At 39.8% G+C, this 25,532-nt stretch overlaps 2 protein-coding genes across 2 annotated transcripts in view; one reads left to right on the forward strand and one right to left on the reverse strand.

The window, feature by feature from the left end:
* LOC139714441 (focal adhesion kinase 1-like) overlaps positions 1-2,715 on the forward strand; it is a 135,578-nt gene extending 132,863 nt beyond the window's left edge. The window contains exon 25 of the mRNA XM_071626147.1: positions 595-2,715. Within this exon, the coding sequence (XP_071482248.1) occupies positions 595-921 (327 nt within the window). The 3' untranslated portion in view covers positions 922-2,715. The remainder of the gene's footprint in view (positions 1-594) is intronic.
* Positions 2,716-14,371: 11,656 nt separating this feature from the next.
* Positions 14,372-25,144, reverse strand: LOC139714439 (cytochrome c oxidase subunit 5B, mitochondrial-like). The gene is made up of 4 exons (XM_071626145.1): positions 25,011-25,144; positions 19,148-19,221; positions 17,782-17,881; positions 14,372-15,352 (listed from the first exon to the last, which is right to left on the reverse strand). Exons 1-4 carry the CDS (start codon positions 25,099-25,101, stop codon positions 15,234-15,236), a joined length of 384 nt encoding a protein of 127 aa, XP_071482246.1. The 5' UTR covers positions 25,102-25,144; the 3' UTR covers positions 14,372-15,233.
* Positions 25,145-25,532: the final 388 nt, after the last annotated feature.

Below are 25,532 nucleotides of genomic sequence, written 5' to 3' on the forward strand. Positions count from 1 at the left end.
CAAATCCTCAAATGTTACGCCTGCAATAAGTTCCATCATCACTAATGAAATGGCAGAGTTCATTCAAATTTAGTTCTTTTAGTAGTAGACTTCTATATCATAGAGCATTTCATAAGTAGTAAGGCTATAGCTAGTAAACTGCAGAGTTGAAGTCAAAGTTTTAGTATTGATGATACTTGGGTATACTCTGGCATGTGGAGTGTTTTATAGTCAAGATCATAATATTACATTCTGAATTTTGAGTCTTAAGTGTGTGTGTGTGTGTGTGTGTTTTGTAGCTTGTACAAATATGTTATGTGTTATCTAATGTAATTATATTAAAGTACAGGAGATTTTGTTTTTTCAATTTCTTTTTTTTATTTGAGTGGCATGCCATATTATGCGTAGGCTTTAAAAGCCAAGTTCTCTATTACTGATAGTTATGTGTTTTAGTCATTCTAATTGTAATGATGTAATAATTTTTGTCCTTTGTGGTTGTAAGGGCATTATTGTAATTACATGTACATTGTCCTCAGGGAACTGATAGTTCTTTGCTAATAGTGTGTGGTACGAAAAAAAGTGATGTGTTATTTCTAAACTTATCTGTTTCTCTAGGATATCGGACTAGCGCTAAAGAACCTCCTGGGCAGTGTAGACATCCTGTATGGAGACCTACCACCTGAGACACACCGTGGCATTCAAATGGCCCACAAAGTGTTAAGCTCAGACATGGGTGAGCTGATAGCTGCCATGAAGTTGGCCCAGAAGTACGCCACCACCACACTGGACCAGGAGTACAAACGTGGCATGCTTTCAGCAGGACACATCCTGGCAGTGGATGCTAAAAACCTCCTGGATGCCGTTGACACAGCTCGCCTGCAGGCCCATGACTTGATGACAGACAGCCCATTGGCTGGGACTAAAGAGGAGTTGCAGAGCTGAGGCAGACTGTGCCAAGAGACAGTTACCATTATTGACATCGACTTGATGGAAGAGCACTGCTTCTATTGCAACTTGTTAGCCAGCAGGATATTAGCTATGTCTTGCACAATTCTGACAAGTATGCACTAAGTTCGGATGACTGGAAATGTTTTGCTGATGGAAAAGATACGCTGTATTTGTTTCCATAGCAGCTTCTTAGCTCCTAGCTTTGATGTGAATAATACAAGCATCAGTGAGAATGGTGCAGTGTTCCTGCCATCTCTACTTGTTCCCAGCCTTAGAACTCTGACCTCATCTTACTTGGAGGTTAATTGAATGACATACAGAATTGAGATATGCTTTTACTGCAACGTTGCAAATACAATAGTTGGAACCGTGGATCGCATGGCTACAGTGGCAAGTCATTCTAGACATAGAGCTGCTTTTCATTGTGTTCAAAATGGATTAACTGTTGAACTTTCATCCATTATTTATCACACATCTCATGTACAGTGTTATTTTGAACCTCTTGGAAAGTGACTGTGTAGTGCTTGCACGACAGTTTGGCTGCTGTACCAGTGAAGAGAAAGCATTTTTTTTTTTCAATGTGTCAGAACACTTCTTGCAATTTATGACACTGGCTGATGTTCATATTTCTTTGTTTGTTCAATGACATTTGAAGATGCATATCCATTAATGATGGCTGTAATAGCTTAAACAATAAATATTTCACTCCATAATGATGCATTTTACACCATGTTCCCAGTGGCCACGGCACTCACATTTCAGGCCACCGTGGCAAAAATGGGATGGACATGAGACAAGGCGGTGAGACGGGATAAGAAAACGTAATGGGCAGTGATTGCTGTGGATACCGTGTCAGATTTTTAAACTGTCAAAAAAATTTGCCACAGCAGTCCCAGTGCTAATGAGAAACCTCGTAGGCCTTAATGAAATGGGGTGAATGCAACAAAACACACATACCAGGCCGTAACAAAACTTGGAGGCGGTCCGTAGTGGGGATGCAACAGGAAATATAGTGTAGTCTAGCCTGACCAGACGCTGTGAGAATGGCATCTGATAGGTACATGCCCAATGGAAAGAGGACTGGAATGAACAAGACTAGAATACATAAGGGAAAAATAGGAGAATGTCTCATCTACCCACGGCGCAGTATGTTTCGGGCAAATGAGGCTGCCATGGCCACTAGGAACATGGTGCAAACACAGCATTAAATACCAGAACTAACTTCTTTATTCAGACTCCAGGATGACCTTTCTGTAAATTATAAAAAGCTAAGAATGACAAAACCATAAATGCTGTCAACTTTGCCAGAGTCAGATTACTGTAAGAAGCAGAAATCTTTCTGTTCTCAGTTCCAGTTAAGTGTCAACTCGTATGAAACCAGTTGCACTTGATTTTGTTACTTTTTTTTAACTTCTTGTACTTCAAGATGAATAAAGATGCCTAAAAAACAAAAACAAAAACAAAGCATCATGTGTGACAAAATGACAGGAAGTCACTCTGTATGTGTAAAACTTTGAATAACAGTGCTTATACAACTGTACATATATTTTGTGTGATGTTTAACATGAATCATCTTGTCACAATGCTTGAATGCTTGACATCAGAAGTTTGATGCCTTGTCTCATGAAAACATTTTGAGACTGACTCTACTATACATAAAACCTCATATCTTATGAAGTACTGTGCTTATCAATTAATAATGTACAGTATGTACATTCTTAACTCGGCCAATGTGGAAACATTTGAAAATGACCTAATTCATCTTGCACATATTCATCTACTGATAGGTTGGAGTATATTTGGAATGTTACATGATGCAATTGTTCAACAGCTAATAGACAATTCCATTTCTATGTTGTACATAAAGCTCTCTTCAATGTAGAAATGTGACCGGCGACAACGGTTTCAGGCAAAAGTCGGGAATTTTGAAAATTCATTTTTTCACTGAATCACATTGCTCATTTCCTAAGCTTTGCATTGATATAAAACACTTGTATTCTTCGGCACCATAAGTGGGCATAGAAAGAGAAATAAAATGCACTTTTTAAGTTGTTAGCCCCACAAAATTGCGAGAAAACAGGCTTTGAAGATTCACCTCTTTCTCAAGGACAATGTCCGAGCGGCGATGCGAGGGGAGAATCACCCATCCGTACGATGGTGCCAATCGATGTTAAGCCCCGCCTTTAGCAACCACATCGCCTTCTGATTGGTCAAATTTCCCGGGCACCTTCCTCGGAGCTTAGCGTATGGAGCCGAAAAACAATGCGTTTCGCTCGGGTTTGTTTACCAGTACATCTTTCAAGATGGCGAATACGATAATTGCACGTATGGTGTACATGTACATGACGTGTATGGTGCACGTATACGCAATGGCATCCACACGACATGACTGTGCAATGTGCATATGTAACAGGAGCGGTGGCGAATCCACACATTTACAAATCGCGTTTTCATTGTGGTTAATTTGTCTTTATCATTGGCGACCCTTTTGAAAGCAGAATTGCTAGTGCTGGCAAGGGTCATGCTTAAATAAAAAAAAAAAACACAACTCGTTAGTTTGGTGCGATTTTGACGTGTAGTATTTTAATATAATTGGTCAAATGTGACTGCTCCTTTCCTCTTATCTGCCTTCCATTGAGTCAGTCTGCTGTCATAATCTTTACTACATGTACAAGTAGACACATTTGAGAATATTTAGTTTTCTTTTCACACGATTATGTCATGCTACACGATTTTTGTTTCACTTCCGTTGTCGAACATTGCGGTAGAATAGTTTGGACAGAAAGCCACACGAAGAGCACGCACTACAGAGCGAGCGAGCGAGCGTATAAACCACTATAGCAAGAGCAATGGAGCATGTAATCGTGCACGCGTGGACAAAGCATTCCCCACACGCTGCAACTGGTGTCTCCGAAAGCCGAATTATGTAAATGTATGCGACGCACCAGCCAATCGCATGCGAGACCGTGCGCCGTAGCAACACTGGGGATATTGGCGCGGCATTCGAAAGAAGCTCGAAACTGACGAGTGCGATCCAACATAGGGTGCTTAAAATTCCATTTTCGATAGGAAAAACTTAGTCTTATGCTATGAAATTTAATGTAGATGTAGAAAACATACCAAAGATTCGATTTCTGCAAAAAAACTAAATCGACAAAAATAATGGTCAAAATCTTTGTACCCCTCATAGGAGGGAATTTGCTCTTGCGACTTTTGCCTGAAACCGTTGTCGCGGGTCACAAATGAAGTTTTTAACATCATTTTGGAGAGATGAGTCACAGGATTTTGCAGTTCCTGGAGTCAGCTTATGAAAGTTATTTGATTATTTTGGGCATTTCTTTTTTGTTCCATATTGCAGTCAGAATTGTACAGAATTGTAGATTTAATGTATGTGCCTATACTTATACAATTTGCACAATAATGTGTTTTTAATGCCAAAAGACCACAGAGTTATGCTGCATCCTATTTTTGCTGATGTGAACCTGGGCACAGTTTCATGGAAGTTGTCAGCCCTGAGGAGTGGTCAGTCTCTGACATTTTGAGTAATATCCTTGGTTATGATTGGCTAAGCAGCTTTTGTTACTGACTGGTGCTGTAGTAAGTGTCAGGGCTGACAACTTTCATGAAATGGTACCCAGGTCATGTTTCAGAACTGTAAAGTCAGACACACTCAACAAATTTTAGTTGTGAGCATATAGGTCACAAACCTCATCATATCTTTTGTTGTTTGCCATTGCATGTGACTTATTCCTTTTCTTGTTTTCTTTATTTTTTTCTTTTTGCAAACGCCTGCATCCAACTGGACCAATTACCAGGGTATGCTGAATTTTATTATAACTATGCTTTTACTGAGTACACATCCACCGAGTTCAAATATTTTGAATCCTGCATATTGTCAAGAGAACAAAGTCATTAAACTGCAACATCAGAGTTTTGTGGTAGGTATTTTGTTCCATCTATTAATAGAAATGAACATGCAGAGACTCAGTTTTTTATGTAAAGCAAAGACATTTTCTGTATCAGTACTATTAAAAAAGAGAAATGGACACACATAAATCACCTGCATGGAGAGTAGTGGAAGTTTAGTCAGAAATAATTGATGGGGGCAGTGAAGTATATGTCATATGCACAGTTATTGTTTGAGTCATTTCAGTCAGCAAAACAGTCAGCAAAACTTTTTTGTTGTTGTTGTAAAGTCAATGAACTGGACCATTTGAAACAATACAAAATTCATGATCACAACCTACCAATGGATGTGACATTCATAAGAGGATTGCATAACATACTCTGTGGTCTTTTGAAACATAATTTGATCATTCTTTTCCTCATCAGAAGACGTGCCTGCAATAGCTGTATGAGTGATTGTTTGTGTCCAACCTACAACACATGTACAGTGTTCTTATGCATTTTTGATCAAAAAGGAAAACACAGAAAAATATAAATATATATATTCAAATATATTTCAAACTTATTTATTTATACATATTACAGTGTTTGTATGGAATTTTGTTTGTTTCATTTTCTTCATGTTATTTTTACTTGTGTTTTGTTAACCACGGAAATTGCACAAGCTTGTTTGATATTTTTGGGAATACTGCAACCCTAGTCTGTAGTTATGTTTAGTGCAATTGAGGCTGTAGAAAAGGTATTCCTTAGAAAACACAGCATTTGTGTTTAATACATGGTATGGAGCAATGCACATACTCTTGAATAGGATTAATCTGAAAACTGTAATGGTTTTGAATTTCCTTAAAGCTCAGCAAGCATGCACATATATCTTGTACGTATGGTACTGCTTGCAACTTATGTAGCTGTGTAATTAGTAAAGTTAACAGTGCAGTGCTGGTACTTTAGAACTATGAGTATACCCATTCTATGGGGATATCCATTTGTAAATGAAAAATGATAAATTGCTGCGTATTTATTATTCATATGAAGACATATCTCCTGTAATAGAGTTGTGTAGATTTGTTGCTACATGAAGGACTGCATCTCTTCATGCACTAAAATTGGCCACAAATCATCTGTGTTTTCTGAAGATTGTACTGTTTATGATGTAAGCAGCAGTGGAAACACTATAGCATTATATCATGTGTCCTTCATTGAAATAGTACTGTGTAATATAGACTACAACCTTTAGAAAGCACATTCATTCAGGGGAAGGCATACAAAAATTACAATGAGTGTAAAAGATCATGCAATGACATGTTTGGTGAATAAATCACTGTGTATAAATGACATTACATGCTGTGCGAATCTGTTTTATCTTGTTTCACCAACAAATTACTGGAACTTAGTTGGAAATGATCAGATTAAAAAAAAAAAAAATTCTTATACATTCTTGATCATGTATATCAACTAACACCAGCTAAAAGTAAAATTGTTCATTGCCATGCAATGGAAGTGTATCCCCCAGGTCATTACACCGTACCAACTAACATCAGCTAAAACTAAAATTGTCCATTGCCATGCAACAGAAGTGTATCCCCCCAGGTCATTACACCATACAAACTAACACCAGGTTAGTCATAAAAGCAAAGTGCAGCTCAATAATACTAGTTTTATACCATTGTGTGTGTGTGTGTGTGTGTGTGTGTGTGTATCAAACAATTTAAATATTTTTGCCTTCCCTCGGATAGGAAACTTTGAAATGGTGTAACATTATGTGACAAGCATGCTCTTGCATAAACAAAAGCAAAATACTTTGTCAATCACCCATCTTAATCTGGGTGCCAAGGGCAAAGTACATGCACCCTGTATACTGACATCATAAAGTACAATGTCTCTATACAGAAATCTCTTCTAATGTTGGTTTACGAGTGTGTACTACATTGTATCACCATGCACGATTTGGCAGGAAAATGTAATTCCCTTAGTTTTCATGCAAGTACATGTACCAGTACAGTGAAAACCTGGAGAAAGTGTTTGATTGATTGATTGATAGATCGCTCGATTGGTCGTGAAAGAGAGAGAGGGGGTTTTAGAAGGAGAGAGAGAGAGAGAAATGTAGTAGACAGACATACAGTCCAGATGAGCAGAAGAAAACAGGAGAGATAGGAAGCAAGAGTTCCATGGAGACAATCATCTTAGATGATCCATGAGGAGTAATATCACATTAGGATTTAGGTGTGCTCAGTAGAGACAACTGATTGGAAAAAGATGCAAGAAAACCACTTCGTCCATGTTTGCTATCCTCCCCCCCCAAAAAAAAAAAAAAGAAAAAAAAAAAAAAGAATTCGTTGAGTTAGAAGTCTACTACGGCTGGAAATTACAGCTTAGCACATGGCAATACAAGTGCCATTGTAATCATTTAATGTATTGTACAACTGTCATAAACATGGTAAGACTAGTTCCTAGGCAAAGCCATACTGAGGGGCTACCTGGTACCTAACTTGCTGTACATGTAATATAGCAACTACCGGTACAGATGTAAATGCTGCATTTTAAGTCAAAGTTACATGAACTGAATTTTGCCTGAAACAAGGCCAAACGAAGTCTTGGGGGCATTTCATGAAGCGTTTTGTCAGATATTTCGTCTGACAAACTGTTAAAACCTACAGAAGTCCTTGCATCTGATTTGATGACATCAAATTTGTCCGACAAAGTTTTCGGACAAAATGCTTCATGAAATGCCCTCCTGACTTTCCTCCATGCATTCATTTACAAAAAAAATTGGGTGAGTTAAAGAGAGAGAGAAAAAAAACAAGAACAAAAAAAAAACCTTTTCCCCTTCTACAAAATCTAATCTGATCAGTCAAAGTGGTTGCATCTTTCCCTAAATCTCACAAACTTACATCACACTTCATTCGGCATTATGTGATACAACTCCAGTGCATTCTTCTTTTCTGCCTCTGTACTTAATACATAAAGTTTGTTTTTTGTTTTGCACCCAGTGTTGTCTGCATACAATGTGTATATTACCTTGGGATGGCTGTGGTGATTGCTGGTGGATTATGAAGACTCACTGGTTGTGGATGGCCCTGCTGTCTAACCTCAATATTAGCTAGTGAAGCAGCAATGATGCGCAATTGAAATGTGATCACATGCACATGCGCACATGTTAATGTATGAATTAATTAGTGCGACCTCTGTTATATCATATTTAGCAAAATGTATTTCCATGTGATGTTCGACCAATACGGGATTTATCGGTACCTATAAAGTGAGTGGTACCTGTAAGTTTAAAGGTCAGCCATTTGAAAAATGCAGAGAAGAGGGTAATTCTCTGACTTTCATTTAACACCATGCATATACCATCACTACCACTGATTACCGTAAAAATTAGATGCTCCTGGAGGTGATACAACAGATACAAAATCCATTTTTCCAAGTTTTTTTTTTTAATCTGAAATTTTGCTAATCCATTCAAAAAATAAATGGTAGCTTGTATATTTCTATTCAAAATTTAAAGAATGGGTGATATCACTCACTCCTCACCTTTTATGCACCAACGCCTTTGACGTGTCCACCTCCCCTGTTGACACAAATCTGTGAATGACGTTGTATGTCTAGCACTGCCCTTCTTGCCATTGCAGGATTACAATGAAGAACATCGATCTCACACTGTATACTGTAAAACGAGAAATTTTCGCGTGCATTTTAATTTCGTGAATTTCGCGAGCGCCAAAATTCGCAAAATTAAAATGCACGCGAAAGTTTTTGTCTACACTACATGCATTGAACACCAGTGGCAATTCGCGAAAATTTCATGCCACGAAAAGGGCTGTCAGCTCCAATTCGCGAAAATTTCATGCCGCGAATATATCATGTTTTACAGTATGCGCACCTGCAAGTCATTCAGATCACGGAGTGGTGATGTGTACACCCTGCTTAATAGGTATCCACAGAGGAAAAAGTCACAAGGCGACAAGTTGGGGGATCATAGAGGGCTAGAGGCCATTCGACCTCTTGATTAAGGGCTATACCATGTGTTAGCCCAACAGATCTACCAGCCTTGCACACGCATCGCATAGACGGTGAACTGGAGCACCATCTTGCACCCACCAAAGGTGCCGAAACAATCCACAATCCTCTCTTTCAAAGTTCTCCTCCAGTTGAGGGACACTGTCTTTGCTGATCATGTTTAACTCTTAATGTGCCAGACCCAAAACCCTTAACATGCCAGACGTTTTTACCCAACGGCACAAAGTTTGTGAACTGGATTGACAATGTATTTAAAACTGCCATATCTTTGAAACTATTGACTGTTTTGAATTGAGTTCTACACAACAAATATCAAGAAATAATTGTTCTTTCGTGTCATGTAGTCAGTTTGCTGTAATGTCTATCTGAACCGGGGGGGTGTTTCATCAACGTTTGTCAGCGCTGACAACTTGAATCACCATAGTAACAGTCAGTGACCAGAGCATCTCAGCCAATCAAAACCAAGGATTTTGCTGAAATTGTCAGCGCTGACAACTGACAAACGTTGATGAAACACCCCCCTGAAATATTGCAGAAATAATCGATATCATTAAAAAACAAGGAAAAGTAGAATTTACGCGGTGCGTAATATATGTCCCCGCCGGAAGTAGCATTTTGTAGCAAAATGTACAATACAGGTCACAAATCAAGGTCAAAATTCTGTGTAGAAGTTTTGAAGCCCTCACCTGCTGCCATCACATAAAGCAAACGGAATCGAAATCGGGTTAGAAATGGCGAAGGAGTAGCATTTTGCAGCCATTGCACAATATAGGTCAAAAATCAAGGTCAAAGAAGTCAAAGGTCAAAATTCTGTGTAGAAGTTTTGAAGCCCTCACCTAGTGCCATCACATAAAGCAAACGGAATCGAAATCGGGTTAGAAATGGCGAAGGAGTAGCATTTTGTAGCAAAATGTACAATACAGGTCAAAAATCAAGGTCAAAGGTCAAAGAAGTCAAAGGTCAAAATTCTGTGAAGAAGTTTTGAAGCCCTTACCTATTGCCATCACATAAAGCAAACAGAATCAAAATCGGGTTAGAAATGCATGGTGAAGGAGTAGCATTTTGTAGCCAATGTACAATATAGGTCAAAAATCAAGGTCAAAGGTCAAAGAAGTCAAAGGTCAAAATTCTGTGTAGAAGTTTTGAAGCCCTCACCTAGTGCCATCACATAAAGCAAACGGAATCGAAATCGGGTTAGAAATGGCGAAGGAGTAGCATTTTGTAGCAAAATGTACAATACAGGTCAAAAAATCAAGGTCAAAGGTCAAAGAAGTCAAAGGTCAAAATTCTGTGAAGAAGTTTTGAAGCCCTTACCTATTGCCATCACATAAAGCAAACAGAATCAAAATCGGGTTAGAAATGGTGAAGGAGTAGCATTTTGTAGCCAATGTACAATATAGGTCAAAAATCAAGGTCAAAGGTCAAAGAAGTCAAAGGTCAAAATTCTGTGTAGAAGTTTTGAAGCCCTCACCTAGTGCTATCACATAAAGCAAACGGAATCGAAATCGGGTTAGAAATGGCGAAGGAGTAGCATTTTGTAGCAAAATGTACAATACAGGTCAAAAAATCAAGGTCAAAGGTCAAAGAAGTCAAAGGTCAAAATTCTGTGTAGAAGTTTTGAAGCCCTCAACTAGTGCCATCACATAAAGCAAACGGAATCAAAATCGGGTTAGAAATGGCGATCGTAGCAAAATGTACAATATAGGTCAAAGGTCAAGGTCAAAGGTCACAACTGAAATTCTGTATAGAAGTTTCAAAGCTCCCACATAGTGCTATCATATAAAGTAAACAGAATCAAAATTGGCTCATAAATGACAGAGAAGTAGCAAATTGAAGATTTTGATCACATACACGGACGCACACACGGACGGACACACGCACGGACACACACACGGACACACACACGTACGGAGCCCGTTTCATAGTCCCCTGCTCGAACTCGTTCGGCGGGGAAAATTATTATAAATTTGTGTGTAGTATGGAAAGAGTCAGTTGTGATTTTTCTTCAACAGAATGCTCCCATGACTCTGTGAGAGTTTTAGAGCTACGTTTCCTCTTCTAAATGATAACAAGGAAAAGTAGAAATTACGCTGTGCGTAATATATGTCCCTGCCGGAAGTAGCATTTTGTAGCAAAATGTACAATATAGGTCAAAAATCAAGGTCAAAGGTCAAAGAAGTCAAAAGTCAAAATTTTGTGTAGAAGTTTTCAAGCCCTCATCTAGTGCCATCACATAAAGCAAACGGAATCGAAATCGGGTTAGAAATGGCAAAGTAGCATTTTGTAGCAAATGTACAATGTAGGTCAAAAATCAAGGTCAAAGGTCAAAGAAAGAAGTCAAAGGTCAAAATTTTGTGTAGAAGTTTTGAAGCCCTCACCTAGTACCATCACATAAAGCAAACAGAATCGAAATCGGGTTAGAAATGGTGAAGGAGTAGCATTTTGTAGCAAAATGTACAATACAGGCAAAAAATCAAGGTCAAAGGTCAAAGAAGTCAAAGGTCAAAATTCTGTGTAGAAGTTTTGAAGCCCCTACCTAGTGCCATCACATGAAGCAAACGGAATTGAAATCGGGTTAGAAATGGTGAAGGAGTAGCATTTTGTAGCAAAATGTAAAATACAGGTAAAAAATAAAGGTCAAAGGTCAAAGAAGTCAAAAGTCAAAATTCTGTGTAGAGGTTTTGAAGCCCTCACCTAGTGCCATCACATATAGCATATGGAATCGAAATCAGGTTAGAAATGGCGAAGAAGTAGCATTTTGTAGCAAAATGTACAATGTAGGTCAAAAATCAAGGTCAAAGGTCAAAGAAGTCAAAGGTCAAAATTCTGTGTAGAAGTTTTGAAGCCCTCACCTAGTGCCATCACATAAAGCAAACAGAATCGAAATCAGGTTAGAAATGGCGAAGGAGTAGCATTTTGTAGCAAAATGTACAATATAGGTCAAAGGTCAAGGTCAAAGGTCACAACTGAAATTCTGTGTAGAAGTTTCAAAGCTCCCATGTAGTGCTATCATATAAAGCAAACAGAATCAAAATTGGCTCATAAATGACAAAGTAGCAATTGAACATTTTGAACACACGGACGCACACACATACACACGGACACACACACGTACGGAGCCCGTTTCATAGTCCCCTGCTCGAACTCGTTCGGCGGGGACAATAAATTCGTCTTCTAGAGTTGTATAATTCCAAAGATATTGGCAGTTCAATTTGTCTTTTCAATTTCTTTTTCTGCCTCGGTATTTCATTCCCAAATCCGAGTCCTCCATCTTGTACATGTACATTTTCTACATCGCACTACAGCCAGCGCTGCATGTTGTAAATGCGTGTGTGTATGCATTGTGTGTGCTAGAGTACAAATGTACACTGTATGTGCCGCAAGTGTACGGCCCTATGCATGCATGTATCATCATGACCATAGATGTGAGGCAATCACCCACTTTGTTGCGATTGGCTTTCTACTGGGGATTTCATAATCTCCACACACGCACACATTACATGTATGTGTATAAATATAAAATGTCACACAGCATTATGCGTAACATGCTTGAATCTTCCACACAAAAGTCAAGCTTGCCAGAACCATCACATCACATACCTATTCAGAGACGATCATGACACGATCATTTCCATGACTGCAAACTACATAATCAAACAGTCACTGAAAAACATGTTCTGAAAATTGCATGTCATTCGTGAAAACATCATTTTACACATAAATAAAGGTAATTCTCTCACACACACAATAAAGTAATCACTATTAATTGAAAAATGATCTGTAACCCCATGCAATTAGTGTCTTTATGTTGTTTTTATTACGTTAACCGATATAACAAGATACCGGCTATAGCGAGGAACTGCCTGGTTCTGACCTCTGCATTATATCAAGTTTCCCTGGACATGATTATGTTGGTGTATAAGAGACAGAAAGTTTAATGTGTAATATCTCACCCTTTCCTGAAGTAGACAATAATCTTCATGGTATGTTCACACAAAACTCACATTCAGAATCTACTTGCTCTTGTAACAACTCTCTTTTAAAAAACCTGTATATTAAACAAGAGACCCGCGGGTCTAGCGCTCACCTGAGTATCGCAAGTTCACCTTTCACGCAGTCACTAATCTAAATTATTCACAGCTCTACCAAAATTTGACGAGGCATTCTCAAGTGGAAGATGAAAATGTACAATAAGGGCCCAATTTTTTCAAGATTCCTTAATTTGGGGGAATTGGGGCCCCCTGGGGCCCTCTGGGTGGGGCATGGTGCCCAGTTTGATAAATTGAGATCCTGACCACCTAGGGATGCTACCTGCCAAGTTTGACAAAAATCCATCATGAGGTTTTCAGGAAGAAGATGAAAATGTACAATTCAGGCCCCCATTTGGACCCTTCCAACCACCCCCCTCCCCCCTACCCCCAAGAGGGGCACCCCTGGATCTCCTATGAACAAACTTGAAACTACAGTCATTAATGTACTCACTCATAGTATTATCTCAGCTCTATAACTTCTGATTCTAGAGAAGATTTTTAAAGATTCCTTCATTTGGGGGGTTTGGGCCCCCTGGGGGCCCCCTGGGCGGGGCATGGTGCCCATTTTAACAAATTGAGATCCTAACCCCCTAGGAATGCTACCTGCCAAGTTTGGTGAAAATGGGTCATGGGGTTCTCAAGAAGAAGATAAAAATGTACAATTTAGGCCTCATTAGGACCCCTCCTCACCCCCACCCCCCCCCCCCCTGGGTCCCAAGGGGGGCACCCCTGATTCTGCCATGAACAAACTTGAAACTACAGTCATCAATGTGCTAACTCATAGTATTAACCTAGCTCTATCACTTCTGGTTCTAGAGAAGAAGGTTTTTGCGGATTCCTTAATTTTGGGTGGTTTGGGCCCCCTGGGGGCCCCCTGGGTGGGTCATGGTGCCCATTTTAACAAATGGAGTTCCTAACCCCCTAGGGATGCTACCTGCCAAGTTTGGTGAAAATGGGTCATGGAGTTCTCAAGAAGAAGATGAAAATGTACAATTTAGGCCCCATTAGAACCCTTCCCCACCCCCCTCCCCTGGGTCCCAAGGGGGGCACCCCTGATTCTGCCATGAACAAACTTGAAACTACAGTCATCAATGTACTAACTCATAGTATTAACTTCGCTCTATCACTTCTGGTTCTAGAGAAGAAGATTTTTACAGATTCCTTAATTTTGGGGGGTTTGGGCCCCCCTGGGGGCCCCCTGGGTGGGGCATGGTGCCCATTTTAACAAATTGAGTTCCTAACCCCCTAGGGATGCTACCTGCCAAGTTTGATGAAAATCGGTCATGGGGTTTTCAAGAAGAAGATGAAAATGTAAAAAGTTTACGCACGACGGACGACGGACGACGGACGACGGACGACGGACGACGCACGACGGACGCCGGACGAAGGGCGATCGCAATAGCTCACTTGAGCCTTTGGCTCAGGTGAGCTAAAAAAAAAATCCTACGTAAACACATCACTGCATAGACAAAAAACATAAATGCAAGATATGATTATAACAAGGTTTTATTAAACCACATAGCTCAACACGGTTCTGTACACCTTTCTCTGTTTGTCTTGCACATGCTTTGACATGTTCAGCAACATAATGTGACAGTCCACTTGCATCAGACAGGAGGTCACACAGACAATGTATTTCAGACACAATGCTCCTTCAAATTCATCTTCATTAAGAATGAACTGGGGTGCACTACTGATTAAAGCATGTACATCAACCACAGGCATCACAGTCTTAAGGGATTCTTTGAATGGAAAAGGTTAACCAGAGCCTGTGTATAAATCACACGTTTTCATTTCTACCGGTTGCCTTAGTTTGTTGACGGATAGGTCTTAATATGTGTTTTTCACAGCATACAAAGCAAGAATCATTATTTTGTCTGGAATGCCAGCACATGAAGTATGTGAATATGGATAGAGAATGACATCTGATCTTGTATGATGCATGCTGACATAGAGCTAAGAAATACAGCACTATATTAAATTAAGCATGTTTTCCTGTACACCCACCTGGGTGTGCATGATGTATAGCATCTGTAGAGATAAGATGATTGGTACTTTTTTCCTATCATTTATTCACAAATCAATCATTTCACAGTCCATCCACATGAGAAATATGAGCGACATGTAACTATCTGAAAGTGTACCTTCTTTTTTTCTCTCTCTCTTGAAAGGAGGGCAAATAACAACACAAATTCACAAACTCTTATTAATAAAATCTTGCTACTATATATAATTATTACATTTAGATGTATTCAAAGAAAATCTCCTTCTGCACGGAACCTGGTCACAAAGATGTACAATGAAAACCATGGGTCTCCACTGGTGGTTGGGGATTTTCTGCTTTGCCTGGTGTTAGTGCGCAGCTGCTATACCTTCAACTTCTTTCAGTTGAAACCAGTGGCCACATTCACAGCGCTGAGGTTCACCGGCGTACAGCCACATCCAGTTGATATGTGTCTGTTCTTCCTCACCTGATAAAACAAGAAGCCCAATAAGCAAAATAAACATTATTCAGTTCCAAGACAAATGAAATTTCTAATGTTCTTCACAAAATGCAAGTCCATTACAAATGAACTGGCTTGACATTGACAGGAGTCTGGAGATAAATTACTATGTGAATTCCTAATCAGCTTATTAAGATAACTGCAAACTAAATGAGATGATACATTTATATGTATTCATCGGGTATGAATGAGGCTGTTTCACAAGATCCAGTTCAATAAAGAATGATCCATTTCTTTAATTATCACTGTTGTTTTATTCAATACTGGACACTGCATGAACAGTGGAATTTGGAATAAAGTGGACTCCCTTTATAACGAAGTCCTCGGGACTGGTAGTTTTCTTTCATATATCAAAATTTGCTATATGCGAACAATAAAAATACATAGAGCTGATAATGAAGCGGCCTGAATTTATACTTCATTGTAACCAGAATTTCGTTATAACCATGTTCGTTATAACGGGAGTGCACTGTATGATTTCAGAAAATATCTGTCGACACCACACAAAATTCAATACATGCCGTATTGCTGATAAGGCTGTACTATCTTTTTACAAAAATAGAGCAGTTAAGTCAGTGTGAGGCCTAAACGCCAGCACAAGCAAATTACTGTTTTTTCAACTATAAAGAGAATCACCTGCTTTAAACAACACACATAATCATACAACCTATGCAATGTGCCAATTAGCAACGCGACATCAACCACTGAATCCATCAATCTTAGAGACAATGCTTTGCTCCGCAAGCGATAATCTTTATTTATTTTTTGTCATTACCCACTTACACGTATCACTGTCATTGGTGCCAATTTTTAAGACATTTAAAAAAAAAGAAGTCTAAAAAAGAAAGCACAGCACAGTTGCAAGTTGGTGTGCATAGCCTTAGCTCAGCGATTGCAATCCTGCACATGTTGCACGATAGCACTATCCCATGCAATACTATTGAATGGCACAGTGTGTGTGAATGAAGACATACTGGTACTCGGTTATTAAATAGTGTGTGTAAGTGTAAACACTCTCAATCATTCTTCACACATAGGGTCCTACACACAGAAATATAATTCAAAATCCTTACACAGAATGTGCATCAACTGTAATAACTTAAGTTAAAAAAAAAAAACTTAAATTATTGCTAGGAAACACATGGAAACTTCTAGAGGAAACAAAGTTCTCACAAAAAATTATGTAGAAAAGAAATGAAGTTTTAAAGATAAAATAAAGTTTTGGTACCTCATAAGTTTCCCTGAATTTCCTTGTCTTAGTTTGTGTTTAAGGTTAAAGTACCTTTCATATAACTAACACTGTGAGACTTACTCGCCCCAAAGTGCTCTCATGTCTTAGTAATCATGCAATAATGGTTTCGTACCAGAGTCGCCGCCGTTCAACGGCGCGGCGAGGTATATAGTACACGTATTGTACGAAACCAGCAGCGTGCAGCCCCATACAAAACACGTGTACGAATAGCTAACTGCGACCAGCAGCCCCATACGCATAGCGTAATGGGGCTTCGCATTGTAGCATACAGGATCATTACAGATTTAGTATCGCGGGTAAATATCAACTTAAAATCCAAAAATTTCTTCAATTTGAAGACCAATTAAGTTGAAGTATTGAAAACAGGCTTCAGGCAATTTTTGGTTCTGCCAATAGTCCCTTTCTGTTCGAATTGATGACTGAATGTGACTCGGCCGAGAGGACCTTGGGAGAGCTACATACACTGAATACTACAGCCAGTGCATGCGCACACATCACATGCGCACAAATTTCAAATCCATGAACGGATAAGATGTTTGTGTGCGCATGCGCTGGCCGTAGTATTCAGTGTATGTAGCTCTCCCAAGGTCCTCTCGACCGAGTCACATTCAGTCATTCATTCGAAGAGAAAGGGACTATTGGCAGAATCAAACGTTGCCCAAAGCCTGTTTTCAATTAACAACTTAATTGGTAAGTCTTCAAATTGAAGAAATTTTTTTGATTTTTAAGTTGATATTTACCCGCGACATTAAATCTGTCATGATCCTGAATGCTACAATGCGAAGCCCCATTACGCTATGCGTATGGGGCTGCTGGTCACAGTTAATTGCATGATTACTGAGACATGAGAGCACTTTGGGGTGAGTAAGTCTCACAGTGTCAGTTATATGAAAGGTACTTCAACCTGAAACACAAAAATTCAGGGAAACTTTTGAGGTACCGGTACCAAAACTTTATATTATCTTTAATCACAACAAATTCCCTCAGATTTTTTTTCCCCCATCACCATAGTCGGCACCACAGCCGGGATACGGCTTATCCAGCATTGCAGCCTTTTTGCCGGCTAATATGGTAATCCTTCCAAGGAAAAAAAAAAAAAGAACACTATCAAAATTGTAAAATAATGCTTTAAGCAACAACTTACAAATGCAGCCCACAATTCTCTTTGTGAAAGCTGATGTGACTTCTACTGGTTTGGTCTTGGTGCCTGCTGCTACTCTTCTGACATTCAGCTGAAATGGATCCTAGAGAAACAAGTTTTCCAAGTGATGAAATAATAATGCATGAAGTCCATAGCATTTACAACAGTGAAAACAACAGTATTACTGACAACAGTGGTACATGTAGCAGTACTAGTAGTGATTGTTGTACAGGGAAATCCTGCTATACAGTAAGAAGGTCCAAGGAACAACTGATTGCCACTGGACATGACTAACTGAAGTAAGGAACAGTGACCTTCAATCTATCATCACTGTTATGTTAATGAAAGTAATTGTTGATTATTTTCAACCTGTACAACATCTACAATTACTACTGGACATTTCTAGCCAAGAAGCAATGGCAGAAAAATCATGCTTTTTTTCTTTCTCCTATTTATGGCGGCTGTTGACCATGACCCCGTTTACAGTGCGGGGCCGGGCTCGGCCGTGGCTCGGCTGCGGACGAGCCTTACAATTTTGTCCGTTTACACTGCTGAGCTCGGCCGCGCTTTAATTCAAACCTTTCAAGATTTTGTCGTAGTGGCGCTCTGCTTGTAAACAAACGCAATTTGGTATTGTCTGGTTTTCAGACCCTTTGCCAACTGGATTCTGTGGCGACGAAGTCGCTGTTCGGGCAAAGGCCTTTGCCGAAGGAAAAATCTTTTGCAGGACAAAACCACCTTAAACTATACTAGCTTTCGACGTTGAGGGGGTTAATATCATGAATAGCGAAATAGTACGGGCAGAGGGTCTGGAAGCCAGACTAAAATTGGCCGCGCATTTGGCCCAGTTTGCGTTTACACCAAGAAGCGGCCGGGCTCGGCCGCGGCTGAGACCACCTCCAGAGCGAGGCCAAATGCGAGGCCAATTTTGGCCCCGCATTTGGCCTTTAGGGCGTTTACACTGAAGCGGGGCTGGGCTCGGTCGCGGCCTTGCTGTGGCCTCGCCTCGCACTGTAAACGGGGTCCTTGACTAAGTTCATCCCTATAATTTTTACAGTTCCTACCAACTAACTTTACTTCATAACATTTCTACATGAAGTTACTGCTGAAATTTTCAAATTTTTCGCACAGTTCAGTGACCTGTGTTCTTTAAGGATTTTGGCCAAAACCAAATCAACCAATCTGCACCTCGCATATCATTACATATTTGGGGTGAGTATTAAGAAAATCTACGGAATGGGTTATCGTATATCAAGAAATGAGATTTGAAAGAAATGGACTCATGGGCGGACAGACATGCTTCCCAAAACATAATGGTGAGTACATGTACAGCATGTGTATGAACAAGACAGGTCAATCTGATACTTACTGAGTCTCCTGCCTTTAATCTTTCAAGCTCTTTTTTCTCAAGACCTGTTGCATGTTCAAAGTTTTCAGGAATACCTACATGATGACGGTGAGACAAGAAGAATGTAATAGTAAGTACCTACTGTTGTACATGTACACATCAATGCTACAATATGACACAAGAAGCACAAACTACAATAAGCATTATCTCATGCCACTGTAAAAACACTCAGATCTACAGTAACTCAAGTTTCAGCATGACACTGGCAGCATTTGATATAGCACATGACAAATGAGTAACTCACTGCAAATTACAGTATTGGTGGAGATGAGAATCGGGCTTTTAACTTTTTGCGAGATACATGTACCACGAAAACAATTATGAAATAGTACAAAGCATACCATTATAAGAGGAGTTCAAAGTTTATATGATGAAAATCGGATTTGGAATGACTGAAACATCGAAAAACAAAGTAAAACAAAGCGATCCTAAGAAAAGGCGGGTCCCACGTTGCCCACACTTTATTAGAATTGCTCTGTTTTGCATATCTCAGCCATTTCAAAACCAATTTTCATCAAATAAACGTTGAATGATTATATGCTCTTCTATATTTCATAAAAGGGTTTCTCATTATCTCACCAAAAGAAAAAAAAATGTTAGAAACCTGAAATTAAGTCTCAACCAAAACTATCCCTTTGCAATACAAAACTCACAGTGTAACAACTACAACACCTGTACTGAGATTGCCAATCATGGAAGAAGCTACAAGTAGCATTCCCCTAACTGTCATATGATTTTTGTGTACACAACAAGTAATTCTACGGCAGATTATACTGTACGTAGGCTCAAGACCTGACATCAGCATCATGCATCCATCAATTCTGATGCATTACAATCTGCACAGGTTATCTACCTGGTTAATGAAGTACACATTATAAGGTTAATTTTACAAGATCCCTGGAGTTGGTGAGTGTTTCCTGATACTCAGCGATAACACTATCATGACAATTTCAAAACTTCTTGTGGTTTCAGCAGATCTGCGTGCTACATGTTGTACTTCTCAGAATTCGAAGGAACTTTTCTCTGATCTGTTGGATTTACTGAATCTCGGGAGCTTTTCATTTCTGAAGTTCTAATGGATGATTGCCAAAAATTTCCTGGTTTACAAAAAGGGGAAAAAAATGTGAAGTTACCAGTGAAAGTAAAGAAATTTTACTAATGAAGAGATCTGTTTATTGTCATATCACTGAAGAGGATTTGTTTATTGTTGATTTAAAATAAAGTTTTAGATGAACCTTTTTAAGGATACATACAATACAATGCTTGACTTGTGCATTGACATTTATTTATGTTTTTACAGTAGCAAAGATTGCCTATATCCACTTGAAATGATCATTCACATCTGATGACCATCCACATAGATTTGCACTATGGACTCTAAATTTGACATTTCAAATGCATGTAGACAATCTCAGTAATTTCTAAAGCTGTCGATGCTGCAGTAAAAACATCAGAAATTTCCTGAACTTAGGGAGCACTGGTCAGGATAAAGACGACAAGAATCACTTTGCCCATTCATAACAAATACAAGGTTTTTTGTTTTCTTTTTATTGTCACTGGTGGACAGATCTGCGTTTTGCAGAATAATCAATATGTATAGTATTGCATTAATTACAATTATATGAAAAATTCTACATTCTATCGCCTTTTATTGAGCTACATGTACTCAAAAATTACAAGAGAGTGATTTGGTATGATCTTCTCGACAAAAAAAGGAGCGCAATCTATGGAGCTCCACCAAATTCTAAACGTGAAGGCCTGGTGTCATTCAAAAGCTAAAATGTGCTTTTCTCTCTTCCTTGGCCAAGTCTCGTGTTAACGGTTGTATGTATGCAGCTTCAAAGTGGTTGAGCACGTGCGCAAGTGTGTGCTGCCACTTACTGAGTACAGTATATCTGTATATCTTTCTGTTTGTTTTTTTTAAATCTTATCTCCTTTTATTTTCAGGTAGAATATATATCTAAATTTCCCTTTCTTTCCTATCAATAAATTCTTTGTGATTTTCCTCTTGTCTACCTTTCCCAATTTCCTATTTTAAACTGTATTTTCTGCCTAATTGTGCTTTGTTTCCTACATGGGTTTTTCCCTCTCCAAATACAAGGGATTTTCCTTTTTATTTTCTCCAAAATCTTTTTCTATGTGTCGTTCTAATGAATCCTTTTCTTCATTTCCTTTTCAACCTATGTAAAATTTGTCCGTTCCTAATCTTTGCTTTCATCCAGTTTTGATGCATCTCTCATTCTATTATTCTACCTAGTGTTTTTCTGTCTTCAATCTATATGTTTCTAATTGGTTTCCTCTTTTCTTTTCAAACATAATCCATCTCTCCCTTGCTTTCCTTTATAAGGCAAGTTTCTCTTCTTTCTTTCGATCCATTATCTTTTAGTGAACTCTCTATTTTGTAAATTTTTTGTTTCACTTTTCCAGGTTTGTAATATCTTTTCTTTCATTTCCTTTTCCCCCTTTTCCTAGCCTTTTTTGAAAGGCTTGAAATTCTTTCACCCTTGTCTTATAACCACATTTTTCACATCTTCTTTCATGCACACACACACACCCTCTCACATACACATGTACCTGCACGCACACACACACACACACACGACACAAACAACCCCAATCCTCAATCAATCGCTACCACGACTAGGTACAAGCTGAGAGAAAGGCGGAAAAAGCATTATCTTTTTAAAGATACCATAGAACTTGCTCTGATTGCTGTGAGATATTCAGACTAATCACGGCACTCGCTGCTGTGAACGAACCGAACTAGCTGTGATCGACATATTACGGCAAGTGTAAAAGTGGCAAAACAGTATAAAATTCCTTTTCTACTGGACTTAAACCTCACTCAGATGCAAATATTATTTAGAGTGAGTTTGTGCATGTTTGGAGATCATTTGACAAATATGTGCGAAAGTACATAGCATACTTATGCCTAACCCCGCACTGTGGTGCTCCTTCAGAGTTCTACTGCTGGAGCGCCCCGAGTCAATCCCCCATTCACTCCTTTTTTTTAAATGTTACCTTTGCGTGGCACTTTCCATGTATTCAAATTGACACAATATTTAGCATTTAAGTTGAAATTCAGCCATGCGTTACGATACTACCCCATATGAGTCCCAAAACTTATTATCCGCAGCACGACTGCTTCGCATTCGGGCTGATCCAGTTAACTTGCGCCCTGAAAAACCCGATAAGAAGATCAACAGTAAAACAGTGATACCGTAGATTATAAATGCACATTGGAAGAGCATTATGCATTTCACACGTATTGTCAATAGAGTGTAGGAGTGTCGGTTTCAAAATTACGGGAATACAGCGCAACTGAGTGTGTCAAAATAACAGTCCCCACCCCCACACGTTCGAATAACTTATCTTGGAGCATGTAGCATGAATCACATTTTTAATGCACGCTTGTGAATTCACATAATCTATTCGTGAATTCAGCCCCACCGTGTGGCGTTCATCGGTAGGTAAGCACGGCAGTGGGGCTTCCTTCCACAGTATAATACTCGTGAATGCGGCCCCACCAAACGGCGTTTACGCGAAATTTATGCAGCGGTGGGGCCGATTTCCACAGCATTGCATCTTTCGTCCTCCCTTTCTTCTCGGAAGGACTCCCTAATGTCCCTCGACTAATTTGACGGCCAATTTAACCATAAATACAACCCTACCTAACCCTAAACCCTAACCCTAACCCTACTAACCCTACTAGCCTACGACGTCCTACCCTAGACAGAAAGATCCGTCTGTCCGGAGGACTCTTTTATATTTTGCCATTAACGCTGTCCTCCGTGGACAGACGGAAGGTACCAGTACCCATTGCTGTGTGGATGTTCTTAACCACTGTCTCCATGGAAAATTGGGTGAGGTACCTCACCCTTCTCGACTGCGTCTAATTCACGGCCCTAGGTCGGCAAATTTAAGCTTGAATAGTTAAATCACCTATTCAAGAATAGACTACACTCACCAGATTAATGAATAATCCAATATTTCGGTAGAATTTTCAACGCAAAACACACATCAACCAGCCCGTCGCGTCGTCACGTTCAAACTGCAGAAACATACAGTATGAATCTATTAGCCAATCACATGCGAGGTAGTTTCTACGTATTTTTTAAACTAAAACACGTACCTCGCATGTGATTGGTTTACAGATTCAAAATGGCGACCTACGGCTAGCGAACGGCGATTTTGCGATATGGGTAAAATTTCTGCACTATAACCGAGTTACTGTAAGTATTTCGATTGCACAATGTGAGAAATTAACCCCAAATATTGCTACATAATCAGTTCAGGAAACCCACTCACAAAGGGGGCCCCTCCTTATAAGTAACCCGTCCCCCTTATAAGTAACCCCCGGGGCACCCCTTATGAGGAGTCTCCACGCTTTTTTGCAATGCAACGCGAAAATGAAAGGACTGCGGCAATTCGCTTGATTATGTCCATAAAGCTTCACAAGTTTCCTAGTTACTCACGAAATTTGAGCAAAATCGGTTCGAGGCATCATATCTAAAATCATGGATTTAAATGCGATGTCAAACGACCCATGCGAATGCTGAAATGCGAGCGATTACTGGCGTGAGTGTCGCCAGGCGCGGCGGCACGGCAATGCTTGAGTGCAGACGTGGCGACTGAGTACGAAAGTCTCCGTACTCAGTCGCCACGTCTGCACTCAAGCATTGCCGCGCCGCCGCGCCTGGCGACACTCACGCCAGTAATCGCTCGCATTTCAGCATTCGCATGGGTCGTTTGACATCGCATTTAAATCCATGATTTTAGATATGATGCCTCGAACCGATTTTGCTCAAATTTCGTGAGTAACTAGGAAACTTGTGAAGCTTTATGGACATAATCAAGCGAATTGCTGCAGTCCTTTCATTTTCGCGTTGCATTGCAAAAAAGCGTGGAGACTCCTTATACGGGGTGCTCCGGGGGTTACTTATAAGGGGGACGGGGTTACTTATAAGGGGGACGGGTTACTTATAAGGAGGGGCCCCCCTTGTGAGTGGGTTTCCCGAACTGTAATGTGTCATGTCATGTCAAACTTGTTTGAATGTAAAAAAGCTGTCTGAAATTTGGTTTATCCTAACGTTTGATCTGTGCGCGTTGCTCCACACAGGAGCTGGGATTATTGACTTCGGTCTGTATACGGAGGGGATCCGTGAAGCCAGACGCAGTCTCCGCGGAACATTCCCCGACGGACAGATACAGACCGATCTTTCGGTCAAGTCCTACCCTTGCTTGCTAACGCACGGGTGCACGCGCACTGCGGTGGGGCCTATTTCACGATTTTGCCCAGATGGCAGATGGTAGGTGTACAACATGCATGTAAATTTTATTTTAGGTCACTACACTGAATAACAACGCCCCATACACAGTAGAATAACGGTGGTTTCTGCATCATGTTTTGACAAACAGGCGCGAAAGTACAATGCAATAGCGCGCGCCGACTTCAGAGTATTTTCTTTGCATGTGAGTAAAATTTCTGGCAAATTGTGGGATATTTTAAGCTTCTATTGATAGAAAAACAGTAGGGTGTCGAAGAATTACTATTGCTATTTTACTAGCTAGGCCTACACCAAACCATGGCCCCCATTTACGACATAGGCGCATGGCCATATAAATACCGGTATCCGTCGCTCGGCCGGATACCGTCGTCGCGTTGCACGTGAAATCAATACGATTGCTACTACACTAGTCTATAGCCATTAACGACGGCTGTCCGTGCTACCGCACCGGCATTTTGATAATATTGACAATTTCCACAAAATATAAACTTCTTCCATAGTATGATAACATCTACAACATGTTAAGATCAATTTACCTCCTCCACTTGCCATGGCTCGAACTGATGGTCTGAGGAGGCTCTTGCGAGCGGCGACAAAAGCACATTTTCTGAGAGTAAGAGACGCCATTTTTCTGAGAACTTTCCGCACGCTCTCTCATACAACAGTGCAGTGCAAGTGCAGTGTCAATCGTCTCAGCTCGCAACGAGCTCTGTGATGTCTTCAGTTGGCAGTTTCAGTGGAATCTTTAGTTCGTGCGTACAATGTACGTGGTGCAGTGTGTGTCGTCGCGTGCGTATCGCGTACGGGAAATACAAACTGTAAAATGATCACGACTTCGACCATTGCAAAATGTTATTACACAATACAGGACATGTGTAAATGTTTGAGGTATTTACCACGTTTAATCTCTATAACTGTGTATCTTTATGATTCTTGTCATAAATTTAACTAAAATAATTTTTTTATGAGGTGGTATTCAAGAATTTATTTTTAAAAGATTCAAATTGTACTTTCATCGAGATATATTTAGATTGGCAATAGTGCTATTATTTCCTGTG

Source organism: Diadema antillarum, unplaced genomic scaffold, assembly GCF_040938485.1.
Source record: "Diadema antillarum isolate AM-2024a unplaced genomic scaffold, OU_Dant_1.0 seq00002274_RagTag, whole genome shotgun sequence".
Taxonomy (NCBI): domain Eukaryota; kingdom Metazoa; phylum Echinodermata; class Echinoidea; order Diadematoida; family Diadematidae; genus Diadema; species Diadema antillarum.

What these genes read in the sequence shown, in the direction of transcription:
- LOC139714439 (XM_071626145.1), bottom strand. Translation starts at nt 25,101, where the DNA reads ATGGCGTCTCTTACTCTCAGAAAATGTGCTTTTGTCGCCGCTCGCAAG. An exon ending in GATTAAAGGCAGGAGACTCA is followed by an intron (nt 17,882 to 19,147) that starts GTAAGTATCAGA and finishes TTGTTTCTCTAG; the next exon opens with GATCCATTTCAGCTGAATGT. An exon ending in GAGAATTGTGGGCTGCATTT is followed by an intron (nt 15,353 to 17,781) that starts GTAAGTTGTTGC and finishes TTGTTTTATCAG; the next exon opens with GTGAGGAAGAACAGACACAT.